Source organism: Chiloscyllium plagiosum, unplaced genomic scaffold (genome assembly GCF_037043375.1).
Source record: "Chiloscyllium plagiosum isolate Xiang-an unplaced genomic scaffold, Cpla_swu_hap1 HiC_scaffold_13, whole genome shotgun sequence".
Taxonomy (NCBI): Eukaryota; Metazoa; Chordata; class Chondrichthyes; order Orectolobiformes; family Hemiscylliidae; genus Chiloscyllium; species Chiloscyllium plagiosum.
Window position 1 is genome coordinate 19,950,383 of NW_028270151.1, and position 18,894 is coordinate 19,969,276.

The following is an 18,894-nucleotide window of genomic DNA, read 5'->3' on the forward strand; positions in this document are numbered from 1 at the left end:
GCTAAATCTGCTCAACCAGTGACACCCACATGCTATGAATTAATGATAAAAAAATGAAGTTTTTCCATTCAGTTCATGGGTATGAATCTCATCAGTAAAATTAGCTTCTGGCGTGTGAATTTTGCCAGCCAGAAAAGCTTTGAAATTTCTTCAAGTCGTTCCAATTGGGATATTTTCGGCTGTTAGATTTATGGGCAAACCCAGTAGATATGATCAAAAAGGAGGAAATGTTGGATAAAGTTGAAGATAACAGGAACTGATAAGAGATTTAACAATGGGCTGTTACGTGAATTGAATGCGAATTCATCATGCAGGTCTGCTAAGAGCTAAAACTGCAGTAAGTCAGTAACTGCTGTCTGTAGGTGATATAGTGGCTCAGCGGTTAGCCTCACAGCACCAGGAATACAGGTTCAAATCCAACCTTGGGTGACTGTCTTTGTGGAGTTTGCGCATTCTTCCCGTGTCTATGTAAGTTTCCTCCCACAGCCAAAAGATGTGCATGCGAGGTGAATTGGCCATGTTAAATTGCCCTGTAGAGTCTAGGGATGAGTTGACCAGATGGGTTAGCTATGGGGGGCTGGGTCTAGATAGAATACTCTTCAGAGGGTTCGTGCAGACACAATGAGCTGAATAGCCTTTTTTCACATTGTAGAGTTTTGGACTAATCACCATATTGACCAATTCCAAACAATAAATATATAAGATATTTAAAGCCAAGTTTAATTCTGGGATCTGAGTTGTCTAGTATTGCTATCAGCTTGGATCTTAACAACCTCTACTACATTTACCTCTCAAAACTCAATTTCAGTTTTGAAATTTTAAATTGATGTGCCACAACCTCAATAGCTTTAAGAGGATATGGTTCCAGATTTCCAAAAATATGTGAACAGATTCCACCTGAAAACACTCCTGATTGATCTATCTCTAAGGATATTCCCCCATGTTATGGACACTTACCAACAAAAAAGTTTATTTCTATTTATTTGCTAAATCTTTTCAGCTTAAATTGGTCAATTAATCTTACATATTTGAGGGAGAACAAGCTTAGTCTGTACAATCTGTTCAAAATTTTAACCATTTTCTCGCAGAGATACTTTAATGAGATGTATCTGCCTGGAGGAATATCTGTCATACGCTGGCATACAGTTAGGATCAATTGTCCTAATTTCCAGGATATAGACCAGTACAGAACAGAACAGGGTCTTCACCAGTTCCATGCTGACTGTAGTGAAATAATTACAGCTTTGCTAAAATTTGTGTTCTCAATGAATTGCAAAGCAGCATTGATTGTTTATCATAACAGGTCAGACAGCATCCGTGGAGAGAGAGCAAGCAAATGTTTCAATTCTAGATGACTCTTCATAGCTGATGAACAGTCATCTGGACTCAAAACGTTAGCTTGCCTTCTCTCCATGGATGCTGCCTGACCCACTGCAATCTCCAGCATTGATTGTTTTCAGTACAGACTTCAGCATCTGCAGTAATTTGCTCCTTGATTGTTTACCACTAGTTGCACTGTAAGTTAGTGGTGTGATTATTTCTTTGAACCATCACGTGGTGTTGGAGTTCGGTTAGGAATTCCCAGATTTTGAGATAGTAATGATGATGGATCGATGGCATAGAGCAGTGAGATTGATTTCTGATCTGGACAGACCTTGAGATGATGGCATTTGCATGATGTTGTTATGTTTGTCTTTCTTTGCTGTAATTGCAGTGGTCCTGTGAAGTGCTGATGAGGTAAAATGCTCAAGAAAAAAACTATGCTATCATTTTAAATTTACACAAATGCAATCAGAAACGCATAGATCAGATACATAATGAGACAGCATTCTCACAGTCTAAAATAATACGAAGCTGCAAGTGGACAAAAATCTTAGAACATTGCAAATTTTCTAAGATTATCTCTGGACTTCCTTATTTTTAAGAACCTCCCCTTTGAAAAGGATTCAAAATTAACTTTTTGAGTCCAGTGAGCTATCAAGGAAACTTATGCCAGCAAAATGACAACTTAGCCTAAATAATAAGTCACTGTGGTGAAAAAAAAAGTCAGTTCATTTTGCCTGAAATGCTTTGCAGTGTTTTTAAAAGAGGAATGGATCATAATGAAAATGTGCACCTTCCTGGGCAGCTACAGTGCTGGTTAATGTTAATGAATTCAATGCAGAGGCAATTGTGGGTCCCTGACTTTATGATTCAGTTGCGCATTGTGTAAGCCTACTCAGCCTTCTGGGGAGAAGGCAGAGGCTCTTACCTCTTAGTTTACAAGATATGACTCAGACAAAGACAAGTTTTCATTGCCCTTATCCATGGATATATAAACCATAATAATGTGAATTCTTCAGGTAATATCTATTCCCAGGAGGTATGGAAGATTTAGTGGCTTGGGTACTGTTGAGCTCTGCAGTAGCATTTGCTGGCAATATTTAATCAACCATCAATTCACTTGGCACTAACTAATCTAGTGAGTGTATAAATGGGGATGCAAAGAAACAGAGTCACAGTTAATGCTGTAGAAATACAGAAATGTGTTTTCTATTGGCTTTGAGCTTGCTCCTTTTCACAACAGCAACAGCTGGAATAGTTGAACCAACATGCAGACATCAAGGAATGTTTGATCTTTCTGGGATTTCTATGAACGGAGATGTTGTTCTGACTGGCTTGTTTCCTATTCATTTTCAAACAATCCAACCGAACCTGTCATTCAAGGTAGAACCAGCTCCACCAGTCTGTAAAGGGTAAGTCAGAATCTGATGATGCCTTTTGTTTTTAAACTGGAAATCACCTCAGATGATTGCTAAATGTTAATAATCATTGAAAATATTTTCAAAAATTATTGATATTTTCTAAATCAACACAAGCTGTAAGATAACATTTCAATTTTACAAATGCAACCAAGCATTTATATATCTATAAGAACATGAAGTTAGAATGTTTTTATTCTGTCAACTGGATTGTTAGGGTATGAAATCTTATTACATATTATTATTAAATCTAGGAGAAAATATGTGCATGTGATAGTATGGGAATGTGGTGAGGACAAGTAGTTTTGTGAGGAAGTAGAAAATTAAAGGCTATGAGCATAAAGTTCATAGCCTTTAATTTGGCAGAAAAGGCAGAGGATGATCCTTTGAATTTGGAGATTAGTGGAGAAGAATGTGAGAACCAGGCAGACCCCAGTTCTGGTTTTGGAAGGGAGGGGTAATTGTAAGGACAAAAGTGCAGGCAATGGGTTGGACTGGATCAAGGGCCTTGTCAACTAAAGTGGGAAGAGGCAGTTTTCTCAATTGAGAAACAAGAATACATGATGCCAGAAGCACCACTGTAGAAGGTAGCATGATGGAGAAAGGGAAACTGGCAGAAAAGAGTGGAGTCCCTTCAGACTACAGAGTATAAGAAAGTGTAGTTAAGATGTTTATGCGAGTCAGTGGACTTTTCTCCAGAAACAGGAACAGTGAACCCAAGGAAGGAGGATGTTGAAGCTGGATCAGGTAAAGTTGAGAAAGGATAGACACCGAAGCAAGAGTAGTGAGTTAATGCAGTAACATTTAGCTAGTAAATTTGGCCAATGATTAGCTCGTTAAAATCCTTCCTCATTCATAATTTTATTGTGGAATAGATTGACTGGAAGGTAATTTCATTTGAGTTTCTTAAGATAAAATGAATGCATGCGGAACTTATGAGATTAATATTTAAATACTTTTTCCATTCCATTTCTTCAAACTTCCCTTGGCTTTATAACAGTGTCACTTCAGAAGTGTTACTTGTATGGCAGCCAGCCAAATATGACTGTACCACATGCAGCATTTGCTACAAGTCAAATTTCACCATCCATAAATTGTTTTGCAAAATATTCATGTTACAGGGTAGAATGTTCTGATCATGTAAGCAGCATTGGGAATTGATTTAGCTCAGTTGGCTGGATGGTTGTCTTATAGAGCAGTGTGACACCAAAGGTGTGGATTTGCTTCCCATCACTGGTTTGAGGTTACCATGAAGAACTCTCCTTCTCTACCTCTTTCCTTGCCTGAGATCTGGTGGCCCTTAGGTGAAATCACCACCAGTCACTTCTCTCTCTAATGAGAGAGCACCCTATGGTCTGATAAGACTATGGTGGTGTAACATTAATGGAATTTGAGGAGTAAAGGCCAGTTGTCTATGCATATCTAAAAGGAAAATTATCCCAACCTGTTTTACAAATATTACATCTGTATCATTAAGTTTTTATTACTATGTTAAAATTGCAACTTACTTGTGTATTGATGAGTTTGTTAAGCAAAACATTCAACAGCATCTACAAATAATGGCTCAACTGAAGTCAGATGAAATATAGAACTCTTTGAACAGTGCTGACAAAGTCACTGCATAGCTGCCTCAGGAGATAGATAAGCACTTAACCAGCAAGATTTTATTTTCATCTTATTGTCTCCAAGGACATATGAAAAAATGGAGCTGATTAGTGCAGATATAAAGCCAACTTAAGTTATGCAAAGCTATCTACGGAGAAATATATTCAGATGACAGATTATATCTCAATTATTAGCATTATGAATTAAAGAATTTGAAAGCTTTACTTCATCTGTATAGGTTTGATGTATAGTCAGTGCTTAAAAGTTAATTACATGGTCAGGCGTACATTCAGGTGTAACAGTTCAATCTTTACTTAGAGACAACTGTCACAGGACTCACATTCAAAGAAATAACACCAGACGTCATTGGGAACACTCAACAAGTTTGCAGATGATACAAAGTTGAGTGGGAGGGTGAACTGTGAGGAGGATGCAAATATGCTTCAGTGTGATTTGGACAAGGTGAGTGTGTGGGCAAATGTATGCAGTGAAATACAATGTAGACACATGAGATTATCCACTTTGGTAGCAAAAGTAGGAAAGGCAGACCATTAGCTTCTGAAAAAAGGTCTCTGAAACCGAAATATTAACTTTGCTGTCTCTCCACCGATACTGCCAGACCTGCTAAGTTTCTTTAGAAACTTCTATTTTTGTTTCAAATTTCCAGTATCCATAGTTCTTTGTTTTATTATATTAAGGCAGATTAAGGCAGATTAAGGCAGATTAAGGCAGATTATATCTGATAGATTGAGAAAAGAGAGATACAATAAGACCTAAGTATCCTCATACACCAATTGCTGAAAATAAGTATGCAAGTGGTGAAGACAGCAAATAGTACATTGGTTTTCACAGCAAGAAGATTTGAGTGAATGGATGTCTTACTATAATTGTATAGGGCAGTTTTGGTCTCCTTCTCTAAGGAAGGATGTTTTGGCTATGAAAGGAGTGCAACAAAGGTTTACCAAACTGATCCTGGGGATGGCAGGATATATCAAAAGACACTAGATTGTTTTCAACTATATTTACTGGAGTTTAGAAAAGTGAGAGGGATCTCATAGAAACCTATAAAATTCTGTCAGGACTAGACAGCGTAAATGCTGAAAGCATGTTTCTGATGACTGAGGAGCATAGAATCAGGGGTCCATAAGAACAGAAGACCATAAGACAGAGGAGCAGAAATTAGCCCATTCAGCTCATCGAGTCTACTCCGCCATTCAATCATGGCTGATAAGTTTTTCAATCCCATTCTCTCGCTTTCTCTCTGTAACCCTTGATCCCCTTGACAAGCAAGAACCTAGCTATCTCAGTTTTAAATATACTCAATGATCTGGCTTCCACAGCCTTCTATGACAATGAATTACAAAGATTCACCCACTCTCTGGCTGAAGAAGTTTCTCCTAATCTCCATTCTAAAAGATCTTCCCTTTACTCTAAGGCTGTGCCCTCGGGTCCTAGTTTCTCCTTGCACTGGAAACTTCTTCCCAACATCCATTCTGTCCAGGCCACTCAGTACTCTGTAAGTTTCAATTAGATCAATCTCATCCTTCTAAATTCCATCAATTATAGTCACAGAGTCCTCAAAAGTTTCTCATAGTCAAAGTATAAGGATAACGGATAGGCCATTTAGGATTGAAATGAGGAGAAATTTCTTACTCAGAGAGTAAAGAGCTGTGAAATTCTCAGGCACAAAGAGCATTAAGGGCTACAACATTGAATGTTTCCAAAAATAAATTAGATATAGTTCTTCGAGCTAAAGGGATCAAAAGGTATGGGGCTAATCCAGGAACAGGGCACTGAGCTGATGATCAGCCATAATCATACTGATTGCCTAGAGCAGGTTCAAAGGGCTGAATGACCTACTCCTACTTCTGTTTACTACATTTCTATGAAACAGAGCTGACACATCTAGTTGGAAACATTTCATCAAAACTGGAACCTTTTAGAGATGAATAACTTTTAAGCAATTTCAGTAGCAGTGAAATTGGGAACAAGGAAAGGACAGATAGGGCAAGATAGGGCAAGACTGATAAAATAACACAAGAAAAATGATGCACAGTGCAGGGAGATAACGGCATAAATAACTGGTGAGTAGAAGAGGTTATCTTCCCTGCTGGAGTGTTAAAAGGTGAAGTGTGGCATATAAATCCAGTGGATGCCCTTCCTGTCTGCTCATCTGAAGTTTAATGCAGCGAAGTATGTATCAGGTGGCTTGCCCAACATTTAAGAATCTCATTCAGCATCAATCAATATGTTATACAGGGCCTTGGGCGGGTAAGGGGGAATGTTTTGAGGCCAATACCATGTGGGAAACCCAACACCAGCTGGTGTGGGGTCGTTAATGGTGGAGATTTCCTATGGCCCCATCCCGGCCAATGTCAATCCCCCTACTAATCATTCTTGTAGCTTGTTGAAACAAGCCCCCAACCCTCCCTCACTATTTTGCCAAGTTTCTCAACTCCAACTGACCTGAGTTCCTGAGAGGGGTGCAACTCTCCGTGGCCCCACCACGTGGCTAGTACTGCTGGGTGTACAGAACTGCCGGCCATCTGATTGACTGACATACTTCTATGATAAGACTTGCTTCCGTGAAAGGGGTGCAAGTCTCTTCACAAAGCAGCTCGCAATGTTAAATTCTGCAGAGAAGCCATTGGGATCATGTGCAGAGTTTCCCAGATGTTTTAGCCAGTGAAGGTGTGAACCATAGTGGCTGGTAAAATCCTGCTCATAAGCTTCTGATTTAGAGATGAGAGTATTATTAACTAAGTCATTCTAACACCATTAATACAACAAAACTGGAAATTATTAATAATTTTAGTAGTCATTAATATCATTCATTGTCTGGAAAGTGGTAGTTAAATATTTTCATTTCCTGTCAACATATAAATATAAAAAAGGAGTAGATGTATGCCATTCAGTCCCTCAAAACTGCTCCACCATTGAATAAAATCTAGGCTAATCTAATTGTTACCTCAAATCTGCATTTCCATCTACTTCTGATAAATACTCAGCCCCTTGCTTAAGAAAAATCCTTAGAAAGAATGTCTGAAAAATATTCAAAGACTCTGCTTCCACCATGTCAGGAAGAGAGTTCCAAAGATTCACATCCCTCTGAGAGGATAAAAAGACACCTCAACACTCTTTAAATGGACAGCCTCTGATTTGTGAACAGTAGCTCCTTTAGTTTGAGATTATCCCATGAGAGGAAACATCATCTCCACATTTACCCCATGTTCCTAAAGTCACTTTTTTCTCTTCTAAACTCCAGCAGATATAAGCCTATCCTGCCCAGCCTTTTGTCAATACACAGTACACAGAGATAGTTGAATAAACATCTCTGAACTGCTGCAAATGCAATTATGTCCTTTCTTAAATAAGGTGACCAAAACTGTAGCGACTCCAGATGTGGTCTCACCAGTGTCCTGTATGTAACTAAAGCATAACATTCTACATTTGCATTCAATTACCCTTGTAATAAAATGATAGCATCCTATTAGCGTTATTTATTACTTGCTATACCTGCCTACTAACTTGTGTGTTTCACGCAATGGGACTCCAAGGTCTTTTTGCTTCTCAGAGCATTGCAATATTTCACCAAAAAGATAATGTGCTTCTTTATTATTTTTTCCCCTCCGTTGATGATGGTATGTCATTTACATTTGCTATAATATAATATGCAAAATTTTCTCAGCTTTGAAATTGTAAAACAGTAATTAATAAATGAACATATATTTCTCAGTTTCAATTCCAGGTCTTTTCGCTGGATGCAGACCATGATTTTTGCATTACAAGAAATAAACAAGGATCCAGTGCTCCTGCCAAATATAACATTAGGTTATAACATTTATGATACCTGTACTACACCTTCTCATTCATTAAGAGCAGCATTAACATTAGCCAGTGGTCCACATGAAGATGTCTTCAAATACAACTGTGTGGGTTCTTCTTCGATCCCTGTGATAGTTGGCGATGCAGGGTCAACACAATCTTTGGTGGTAGCAAGAACAATGATGTCCTTCAATATTCCAATGGTGAGATCATGATTATGAATATTAACCTCAGTCCACAATTCATAAAAGGAAAATGTAAAAGAATGAGCTTTTCTGTCTTTCGGACATCGAAAGCATTTTCGGGTTAGGGTTAGGGTTAGAGTACAATAACTTTTAATGACTAGTCATTGATGCTAACTCTGAAAGCAGTGTTCTTCTCAGCAAACTCCCACAAATAACATTCTTTATTGAAAGAGAATTTCTTTTACATGTCTTTGAAGAAAGAAATAGTGAAAGGGCCAGAAAAGAAATTTAGACCCGGGCTATAGAATCAGAAAGGCTTCAGAATTAACTGAAAATTAACAAGCTTTAAGAAATAAATCTAGAATGTTTAATAGAAGAAGGGAAATTTGAAAATAAAAATGATTTTAAGGGGCCAGGACTCAATAATTAAGCCACAATTTTATTAGGAAGACTTACGAAGGCCATAGGACAGAGTTTAGTAAGTCAACAGTGATTCAATTGAAAAAGCGTTGGTGAATATCAGAAGACAAACATATGAAAGAGCAAGTTTAAAGCAATGCTGAAACAGTACAGATTTAAAGCTGCACGGTAAAAAATAATTAGCAAGATGAGCAAAATATGGATCATTCTTCATAACAGATTCAAAGTCAGAGATGGGCCATGGAGTGCATAAGATTGGATTTCATGTGCATGACAGTTTTTAAGATATAGCATTGCCTCAGATTTGAACACTGAGATTTAAGTTAGTTAAGTCCACTTTTATATCCATGCAGATTACTTTATTAGGTAAAATACTAAAGAGTTTTCAAACAGGTTTGAAGATATCTTAAAGCTTTTGATAGTTATTTCAATTTAAGAACAAATATAATTCTCAAATGAGCAAAATTAACAAAATGAATTCAGCTTCCGGGAGAATATTGTAGACAATTTAATGAATGGCACCCCTACATATTAACAAAAACTATGGTTTGGAACTTTGAAAACAGGATTCACGTGATATAGAAATATTGTTGGACTTTTGATGAAATTGTGTCAGATTTTTTACAGTCCACGGAAAATTTAACTTTAGACAAAGTTTTTCAAAGCCTGCTAAAAAGAGAAACAAAAATGACTTACAGCCCTGAGAGAGATCTTGAGAGGGGAAAACAAACATTACCTCAAGAGGGCAAAAATATTATTTGCTTTATCATTCCAGAGAGGCATTCAACAGATCTACACCGAGAAAACAAACAACTCCTGCTAAAACCCAATGTCAGTGCTGCAGGAACAACAATGTCTCACAAGCAGAAAAGATATCTGCATTTGACCTGATAACTTAATTGGTGAAGACACCAAGGTATCTAGAGGAACTGAGGAGAAAGTGAGGTCTGCAGATGCTTGAGATCAGAGCTGAAAATGTGTTGCTGGAAAAGCGCAGCAGGTCAGGCAGCATCCAGGGAACAGGAGAATCGACGTTTCGGGTATAAGCCCTTCTTAATTCCTGAAGAAGGGCTTATGCCCGAAACGTCGATTCTCCTGTTCCCTGGATGCTGCCTGACCTGCTGCGCTTTTCCAGCAACACATTTTCAGATCTAGAGGAACTGGCTGACCCAGAGGAGCCAGAAGAAGCAGAACCTATCTACATCAGTTTAAATCCTGTTGATTTTATGTTTGAAAAAGATCATGCTATTATCTATTAGATTAGATAACATGGCTGACAAAGGATGTGGAATAACTGTCAGAAGCAGAGAAATACTACAAGTTAGACTACAATGTAATGACAAGTAGAGAGTTGAAAATATGTATGTTGATCACGAGTCAGCTTCACTTGAACCTGCATGCATGCCTTGACCTGAACTTTGTCAGAAGAATTCGTAGAATCCCTACAGTGTGGAAGCAGGTCATTCAGCCCAATTTCACCCAATTCCTGTATTTCTCATAGCTAATCCACCTAACCTACACATCCATAGACAATTTAGCATGGTCAATCCATCTAATCTGCATATCTCTGGGCTGTGGCAGAAGCCTGAAGCACCCAGAAGAAACCAAAGCAGACAGTGACCCAAGAATGGAATTGTACCTAGGACCTTGATGCTGTCAGGCAGCAGTGCTAACCACTGAGCCACCATGCCAGCCACAAGTTGGAGGTGATTGACAACCATTCAGAGAATGACTTGTCTGGCAGTAAACAGCTATCCAAACACAGGACCAAGGAAAAACTGTTGTTAACCAACTAGTCAAGGAGCAATCAGTAGACAACTATAATGGCTTCATATGGGATTCAAATAGTTGAAATCATCCAGTGAGATTCTTAATGTTGGCATAAGGTAGTTGTTTAATATTCGTAATGTGGAGAAGGCCGTACTTCTGTGCTTCATGGGCACAACTGAGGCTGGGCACATCATCACCCTCCAAAATGATGTTTTCATTTCACTTTGTAAATTCCATTTGGAATTTTGATTTTTGTTGCAAGTGCCCCTTTCCTATGTAAATATAGTGTGACATAAATGAAATAACATAGAATATACTACACAGCAACAGGCCATTAGGCCCAACATGAGCCACCTCCAACTATTTTCACTACAATCCGTCAATGTATCCACTACTGCTTTCTCCCTCAGGTTCTTAACTCATTATAGTATCTGTTAAAAGCATCCATGCTTTTTACATCAACCATTACTCTCCAGGTAGAATTTTTTCTTCAATGCCTTCCAAAGGTTTGTATCGTTCTAACGCGATTTCTACATCTCATTCATTCTGCTAGCTCTATTCTTATTTTGCACTTTTCTTTAAATTAAACTTTACATACTTTTAATTATTTTCTCCACAGGTCAGCTACTTCTCATCTTGCACTTGTCTCAGTAACAGAAATGAGTTCCCAGCTTTTTTCAGAACAATGCCAAGTGATGCCCACCAAGCTCAAGGTGTTGCTCAACTGGTGAAGCGGTTTGGCTGGACTTGGATTGGTTCGATCGCAGGTGATGATGACTATGGCCATAATGGAATTCAAGCATTCAGTGACGCAGTCAGAAAACTTGGCATTTGCATTGCTTTTACAGAAGTAATTCCAAAGGTGTACTCCAGGCAAAGGATACTTCAAATAACAGAGACCATCAAGACATCTACTGCAAGGGTCATTGTCATGTTTGCTCTTGAGGGAGATGCATACCCTTTAATCAGAGAGATTGTAAGGCAAAATCTCACTGGTCGACAATGGATAGCCAGTGAGGCCTGGGTTACATCTGCGTTGATAGCAACAAAAGAAAACATCCTGACTTTGAGTGGGACAATAGGGTTAGCAATTCACAAAGCTGAAATTCAAGGCCTGAAGAATTTCCTTCTTCAAGCCCATCCTTCCAAATCTCTGAAGAACCCCTTTGTGAGAGAATTATGGGAAACAATCTTCAATTGTTCTTTTCAGACAACCATCGAATACAAAGTGCAACCAGCATCAAAGGTATCTCGGAAAAAATGCACAGGATCAGAAAAGTTGAACAATATTCACAATATATATTCTGAAGTATCAGAGTTAAGAATTTCATACAATGTATACAAAGCAGTATATGCAATAGCTCATTCCCTTCACAATTTACATTCATGTGAAAATGGGAATGGCCCATTTGGCAATCAAACTTGTGCTAGTATCTTCAACTTGAAATCTTGGCAGGTAAATATTAAGGCATTGTAAATTAATTTGAAATGTATGAATTTCAATGATGCTGCAGTTTCATAGATTTCTTCAGTACAGGTTATAAAAGATGGAGCAAAAGAGAAGATATGATGTAGGGTCAGAAATCAGCAGAAATAGATTCATGTGGTAATGATGGGTTCATGGACATTGGTATCCTCCTACAAGAGATTGCAGAGTTATCAGAAGGATGCCTCATCAGCGTAGAGCATCAAACATCATCTTTTATTCTGTGTGGATCTTCACCAATGGACTTGAAGTAGAGTGCCATGCTATCCCAGGGAGGACAACTTGGTGTTTTCACTGTTCAAAATTCAACCACCTCTCCCTTGATTTCCATGTAAAAGATCTGGGGCATGTTGCAGGGTGGGATGGGGGTAGGGATCAGGCAACCAGGAATTTCTTAAGTTAGTGCTGTAACCTAGTCCCAAATATTCCCTGATGGATTTTGCTTGATTCCCACACATTGAGGGCAGTTTAATTGTTTGTGCTTTTACAGGCTTTTTAGGACAAAAAGAAGATACAAGGATTTTTATTATTTAAGTCCTGTAACTGATTGAGATTTAGTAAAAGTTGCAAAAGTGAATTTTACATGCAACGAGAGTAGAGGAAGAAAACAGGATTTGAAATAGTTTAATCATAGTAATAAGAATATGGTAAACTACAGGTGTTACAAAATGAATTAAATCCAGTGACTTATACATTTTAGTCAGAAAATACCATAAAAGCAGCATGCCAAAACAAATGATATGCATTGTTTACATTAAACTGAGGTTTGAAAATAATTGTTTCCATTTAAGAATATTTATGAAGTTAATAAATCAGATTAAACAATAAGAAAATAAAACTCACATTTATATAAAGCCTTTCACAACTCAAGCTATTGCAACAAGCTTTATGCTTAGTCAGTATAACATCAAACATTGGGACTGAGATGCATTGATAAATGACATAGTCAATCTGGTGTGTTTCCTGTTACCAAAAACAAAGGTGGTTCTTGTTTCGATAATAAAAATGCAAAAGAAAAATGTTGATGTCAACGTAAAAGAAAGAATGGGTTGAAATTAATGTTCCCTTCCCCCACTTCCCAACAATTGAATTCAGAGCTGGGAAGGGATCCATTCAATTGGGTGGAAGGTGCAAGATGGGTATCCACCACCATTCTACCTCCTCTGATCAAATGTAAGATGAGCGGGTTGGGGGTGGGGGGATATTGTAGACAATATTCTTCCCATCCAGAGGCCAATTGACACTAGTAAGTAGGTATTCAACCAAAGGCAAATAAAGGGACTTGAAGGGAGTCTACGCAGAAAAGCTTGTCAGGTTTGTCAGCAGCCTACCAATGAGTCCCTTATTCACAGGTACTCACTGTTGATCATGAGAGACACATCTCACCATTGCTTTCAATGGACCTTCCTATTTTGTTGGTGACATCAGCCCTGCAACATTCCCCTGCCCACATGTACCTCAATCAAGGATTCTACCGTTGATGCTCCAGAGGATAGGATTTCCACTCACCTCAATGCTTAAATGTCAAGCTGTTCAGAAAAATACTCAATTGCTTGATTGTTGCAATGATGGAGGGTGAGACTCCAATCGGATAAATTAAGTTCCATCCATCGTGTGAAAAGGTCTGTTGATCTGCTTTCCCTCATTTTGCACAGCTTCACTAGGACCTCATGGTCTCTGCATTATTACATCAATGAAGATGCAAATGAAGGAAAGGCAGAATTTTGAAACAATTCAGAGTAAGACAGATAGTTTATGATTTTGTTGTGCAACTCCATAATGATGTTGACGATTTTAAACTCTAATTTTTCACTAAGCTCTTACATTACTTGAAAGAAGTAAAATACACCAGTAAATTGGGAGAAGAGGTCTATTTTGATGATAATGGTGACAGTGTTGCAACATACGATATTGTCAACTGGCAGAAGAATGAAAACGGCTCGATCAAATTTGTGCACGTGGGACATTTTGATGCAACTTCAGATTCAGGCCATGACCTTGTCCTAAATGAAAAAATGATCATCTGGACTGGTGGGAAAATTGAAGTAAGTCATTATTTAGGAGTAAGTGAGTACTGCAAATGCTGGAGAGTCAGATTCGAAAAGTGTGGCGCTGGAAAAGCACAGCAGATCAACTCTCTTGCTCCTCAGATGCTGTTGATGTGCTATGCTCTTCCAGCACCACAGTTTTCGACTGTAAGTCATTACTTGTTCACTTTCAAGGCTTGTTATTCCAGAACCAGTGAACAGAATAGACTTGTGATGTTTGTCACATCAAAAATCCTAAGCATACTTTTAAAGATCAGCAAATCCACCACAATCATTTTATTACCTCTAAACTTTAACTTTGAGAAACCTTAAGACAATTCAAATAAACTGATTCTAAGAACAGGTTAGTCAATTTCTCAATGAGATATAAATCCAACTAAATTTGATCATCTCTAATGTTTATAATGAGGGACTGCCTTACGAGAAGAGGTTATGTAGATTAATCTCCTAATCGAAACCTAGAAGAACAAGAGATGACCTTACCAGATTTGTCTTTGTGTATCCTATTTTTTATAGAATTTGACACAGCATATACAGAAAGGATGTTCCCCTTGTGGGACAGTCTCAGACAGAGGGCATAAGCTCAGAGGAAGAAGTTACACATTTAAGACAGAGACGAGTAAGAATTGCTTCTTTCAGAGCGTAGTGAATCTGTGGATTTCTTTACCACTGAGGGATGTAAAGAATGGATCTTTAAGTATATATGAGGCAGATATAGACAAACATTTAAACAGTAAGGGAATCAAAGTTCATAGGGAAAAAGCAAGGAAGTTGAATTGAGGATTATAAGTGAAGCCATGATCCCATTGAATAGCAGAGCAGATTCAACTGGCTGAATTGTCTACTTCTGCACCTCCTACTTTTGGTTTCATATAATCTCTAGAAAGAATCAATGCAAAACAAATTACAACACTGAAGATCTTTTGTAATCAAAATGCCTTTCCTAATTGTCTTTCAACTCCTGCACTTACCAGTCTAATTCAACATCAACCAAATTTCTCTGGGTCTGGAATTACATCTAAGCTAGACTGAGTGAGGATAGCAGATTTGTGTTCTTCTTAAAAGCCATTAGTGAACAATTCAAGATAGTCTCATCTTCATTGTTCTTGAGACTTGGTTTATAATTCCACATTTTCAAATTGAGGTGGGATTTGAACATTGGTCCCTGAATTGTTAGTCCAGTGACAATGCCAATGCACCTTTTTCATTCTAACGGGTTTTTATTAAACTGACTAGTGTATACCAATGAAACTAAATGGTTCAATCTCATATTTTAGAAATAATTTAGTTATTTTAGTTAAAATACAGTTATTTTAAATCAGATTAATTACAATTAAGAATACTAATTTTAGATGATAAGAATTAATTTCAGTTGTATAATAAAACTGTACCAGTTGCCACTCTTAAGAGATATTTTCTGATCAAATGATGACGTTATTAACCAATTAAATTTGATTATGTTGCCTGATTACACTGGTTTTACAGTGATTGCAGCATTGAAGTTAAATGCCACCATGCAATTTTAAAAACATTTTGAGCAATTTCATAGTCGCATCCATTGAAAAAAGCCTCCAATCAGTCATGACTCAAATAAGAGCAATTCTTCTGATCTCTACTGCCAGTAAGACTTTTTCCAGATAGCAGAAATATGGAGAAAATTGCTCCTGTGTTACAATGTCAGTAACGTTATACAACCAGCAGTAATTTTATTTTATGTTTACTAGAATTTACCTATGAAATTATGCACATTCTGTCTCATTAATATTTCAGGCCCCAGAGTCATTGTGCAGTAAAAGTTGCCCTGCTGGATCAAGGAAAGCAATTCGAAATGGGGAACAGATCTGCTGCTTTGACTGCCTACCATGTGCTGATGGGGAGATTAGCACTGAAATAGGTACACATCGCATGGTTGTTTGTTACCATGATTAGGCTTCAAATAATTCTCTGCTTCAATTCATTGGATGTGAGCAGAGATGCAGAAAATGTGTGTTTTGTAATGAGTTGATATCATCTGGAATGCACTGCCCACAAGGCAGGTGGAAGTAATTCAACAGCAATTTTCATAGTGGAGTAAGGTACATGGATGAAAAAGAAGAAAAAGTTGCATGGAGAGAAAGGAATTAATTAGATACTTGTTTCAAAGAATCAACACAGGTGCAAGAGATCTACTATCCACTGTTCAACATGATTCCTTCTTCTAATGATAAGATCATAGATAAATGCATCATGCCGTATGGCACTGATCTGTATAGACTGAAAATGCCTGGACTTTGACACTGTTGAGTTAGTTTATTACAGCGAGGGCAACAATAAGGATATTGCTGTTAGCCTCATGAAATATGAACAAAGAAAACATCATCTAGTAAGCAATCATGGTCAAGATCACAACTCAACCACTCACATCAGTTTACATAGGTGGAAGTCTTTTGAGTTCAAGTTACATTTAGTTTGTCAGCTCACCTATAGCCATAACTCAGGCTTGTACATACCAAACAGTACCATGACAGCTTCAAGTGAAACTACCAGTTCTAGTCACGTCGTGCATCATTTTCTCAATATCCTTTGATATTTTTATTCTTCCAATAGTGATCCAATTCAATCTTAAATAGCATTATATCCTACATAGCAGAAAGGCTGTTAAAGTCCAGAGTTTGAGTCAAGTTGAGAAAGGTGTTTGTCTGAGTAGGCGAAACATCTTCAATCTGGTTCCTTGTGGATGTGGGTCTGCTATCTTGCAAACTCCCCTCCTTTAATGTTGACTCACACACAAAAAAGCAATTTCACTCAGAGGTGTCTCAAACACTGAAAAGATGTTTTAATGTGCTATTGTGGGCTGTGCATAACTGGCATAGGGTCAGGACAAAGGGAATTTTATTATGTGTTGTACCTGTCAATGCTGGAACTGAGTGTTTGAAAAGGAAACAAATTTTATTCCCCAGCAGTATTTTCATACCATTTGTCAAAGCTAACAACACTCTTAAAATAGACTCAAATTATTCTTTTGACCTGAGAAACATGTGAAAAGGAAAGTGTAGTAAAGTATAAACCTATGTAACTAATGTTGCTGTGGTTTGCAAATTGCTTATATGTCATTCATATTATCTCAGATTCACTGAACTGTGTTCCTTGTGCATTGGAAGACTGGTCCAACCTACAAAAAAATCAATGCATCCCGAAAGAAATTGAATTCCTCGCATTTGATGAAGCAATGGGAATCACATTGACAACTGTGTCCTTGCTTGGAACAGCCAGCACAATGTCTGTTGCAGGGGTCCTTTGGTATTACAGGAAAACTCCAATCGTTCGAGCCAACAACTCTGAACTCAGTTTCCTTCTCCTCATCTCATTGATGTTCTGTTTCCTGTGCTCGCTGACTTTTATTGGCCAACCATCAGTCTGGTCCTGCATGCTGAGGCACACACTGTTTGGGGTCAGTTTCGTTCTCTGCATTTCATGTGTACTGGCCAAAACCCTGGTTGTATTGATGGCTTTTCGAGCCACTCTTCCCAACAATAACATGATGAAATGGTTTGGGACTCTGCAGCAACTCCTCAGCGTCCTGGCCTGCACAGTTGTCCAAGTTGTAATCTGTGTTGCTTGGCTCCTTGTGTCTTCACCATTTCCAGTAAAGCAGACTAAATATTACAATAAGAAGATTATTTTTGAGTGTGATTTAGGCTCAGTGATGGCATTTTGCTGTGTGCTGGGTTACATTGGCCTTTTATCCTGCATGAGCTTTGTCCTTGCATTCTTAGCTCGAAAGCTGCCGGATAACTTCAACGAGGCTAAATTCATCACCTTTAGCATGCTGATTTTCTGTGCAGTTTGGTTGGCTTTTGTCCCAGCCTACATCAGTTCTCCTGGAAAATACGCTGTCACTATTGAAATCTTTGCTATTTTGGCATCAAGCTTTGGTCTGCTTATCTGCATTTTTGCTCCAAAATGTTACATAATCCTGTTAAAACCAGAAAGAAACACGAAGAAATATCTTATGGCTAAAACATGTCCCAAGAAATCAACTTAAGGTCAGAGTTTTCACTGAGTGTAAGTCACATGTTTCCCACAATGTTTCATGCTGTGTAGGTGGATGGGATATGTACTGGATAACAAGTCATGACAAATGTATTTCCAAAGAATAGATTTTCTTTAAACTTGTAATACCTGGAGCAACCTTATACTTGGGGAACAATAATATGTCATCATTGCATTTTATGAGTGTTTGGAGCTGCACAAGTTGTGGTCAGTTCAAAATGACCATTCACCGCAAGGCAGCAATGCAATGTGGCAAGAATTCATCTGCCTGCCAAGTGTAATACTATTATCAACCCACTGCTGAAAGTGCCTCCTGCTGGTTTCCTTACCAAAGTATAAAATGTAGTTGACAAAACTGTCCTGCATTAACAGCAATTGATTCACTTGGTCACAGTTTGTACAGAGAAGGTATGCAGACTCTTAAAGAAGCCAACCTGATTTTTGTTTTCTTGTTTCAATTATTAGTTAATATAATCAACTAAAGGCACTGTCATTCAACATAATCATGACTGATTATCCAACCTTGTTGCTGCTTTCTCCCCATAACTTTTGATCCTATTAGCCCTAAGAACAAGATGGTCCAAGGAGCCTGTTCTTACGTTGAATGGCTCTGTGACTCTACAACTATATGTATAACTTATGCCATTTAGAACTACATTTCAAGGATGGAAAATCATTGTGATCCTCAGTAAGAACTTTATAAGCACAAGGGTCATGGGAGTCAGATCTATAACAGCAGGGGAGGGGATTGTGGCAGTCCTGTAAAGGGTTGGGGGAACCTG

General features: G+C 38.1%; 1 protein-coding gene across 1 annotated transcript; it reads left to right on the forward strand.

The window, feature by feature from the left end:
* Positions 1–2,607: 2,607 nt before the first annotated feature.
* LOC122555658 (extracellular calcium-sensing receptor-like) lies at positions 2,608–18,104 on the forward strand. Its single transcript, XM_043701655.2, has 6 exons — positions 2,608–2,735; positions 8,083–8,374; positions 11,166–12,002; positions 13,850–14,077; positions 15,851–15,974; positions 17,188–18,104. Exons 1-6 carry the CDS (start codon positions 2,608–2,610, stop codon positions 18,102–18,104), a joined length of 2,526 nt encoding a protein of 841 aa, XP_043557590.2.
* Positions 18,105–18,894: the final 790 nt, after the last annotated feature.

Excerpts from the sequence above, each read along its gene's own strand:
- LOC122555658 (XM_043701655.2), top strand. The coding sequence starts at position 2,608 with ATGTTTGATCTTTCTGGGATTTCTATGAACGGAGATGTTGTTCTGACT. Across the intron at positions 2,736-8,082 it reads GCTCCACCAGTCTGTAAAGG|TTTCAATTCCAGGTCTTTTC; the intron begins GTAAGTCAGAAT and ends TATATTTCTCAG. Across the intron at positions 12,003-13,849 it reads TCAACTTGAAATCTTGGCAG|CTCTTACATTACTTGAAAGA; the intron begins GTAAATATTAAG and ends TTTTTCACTAAG.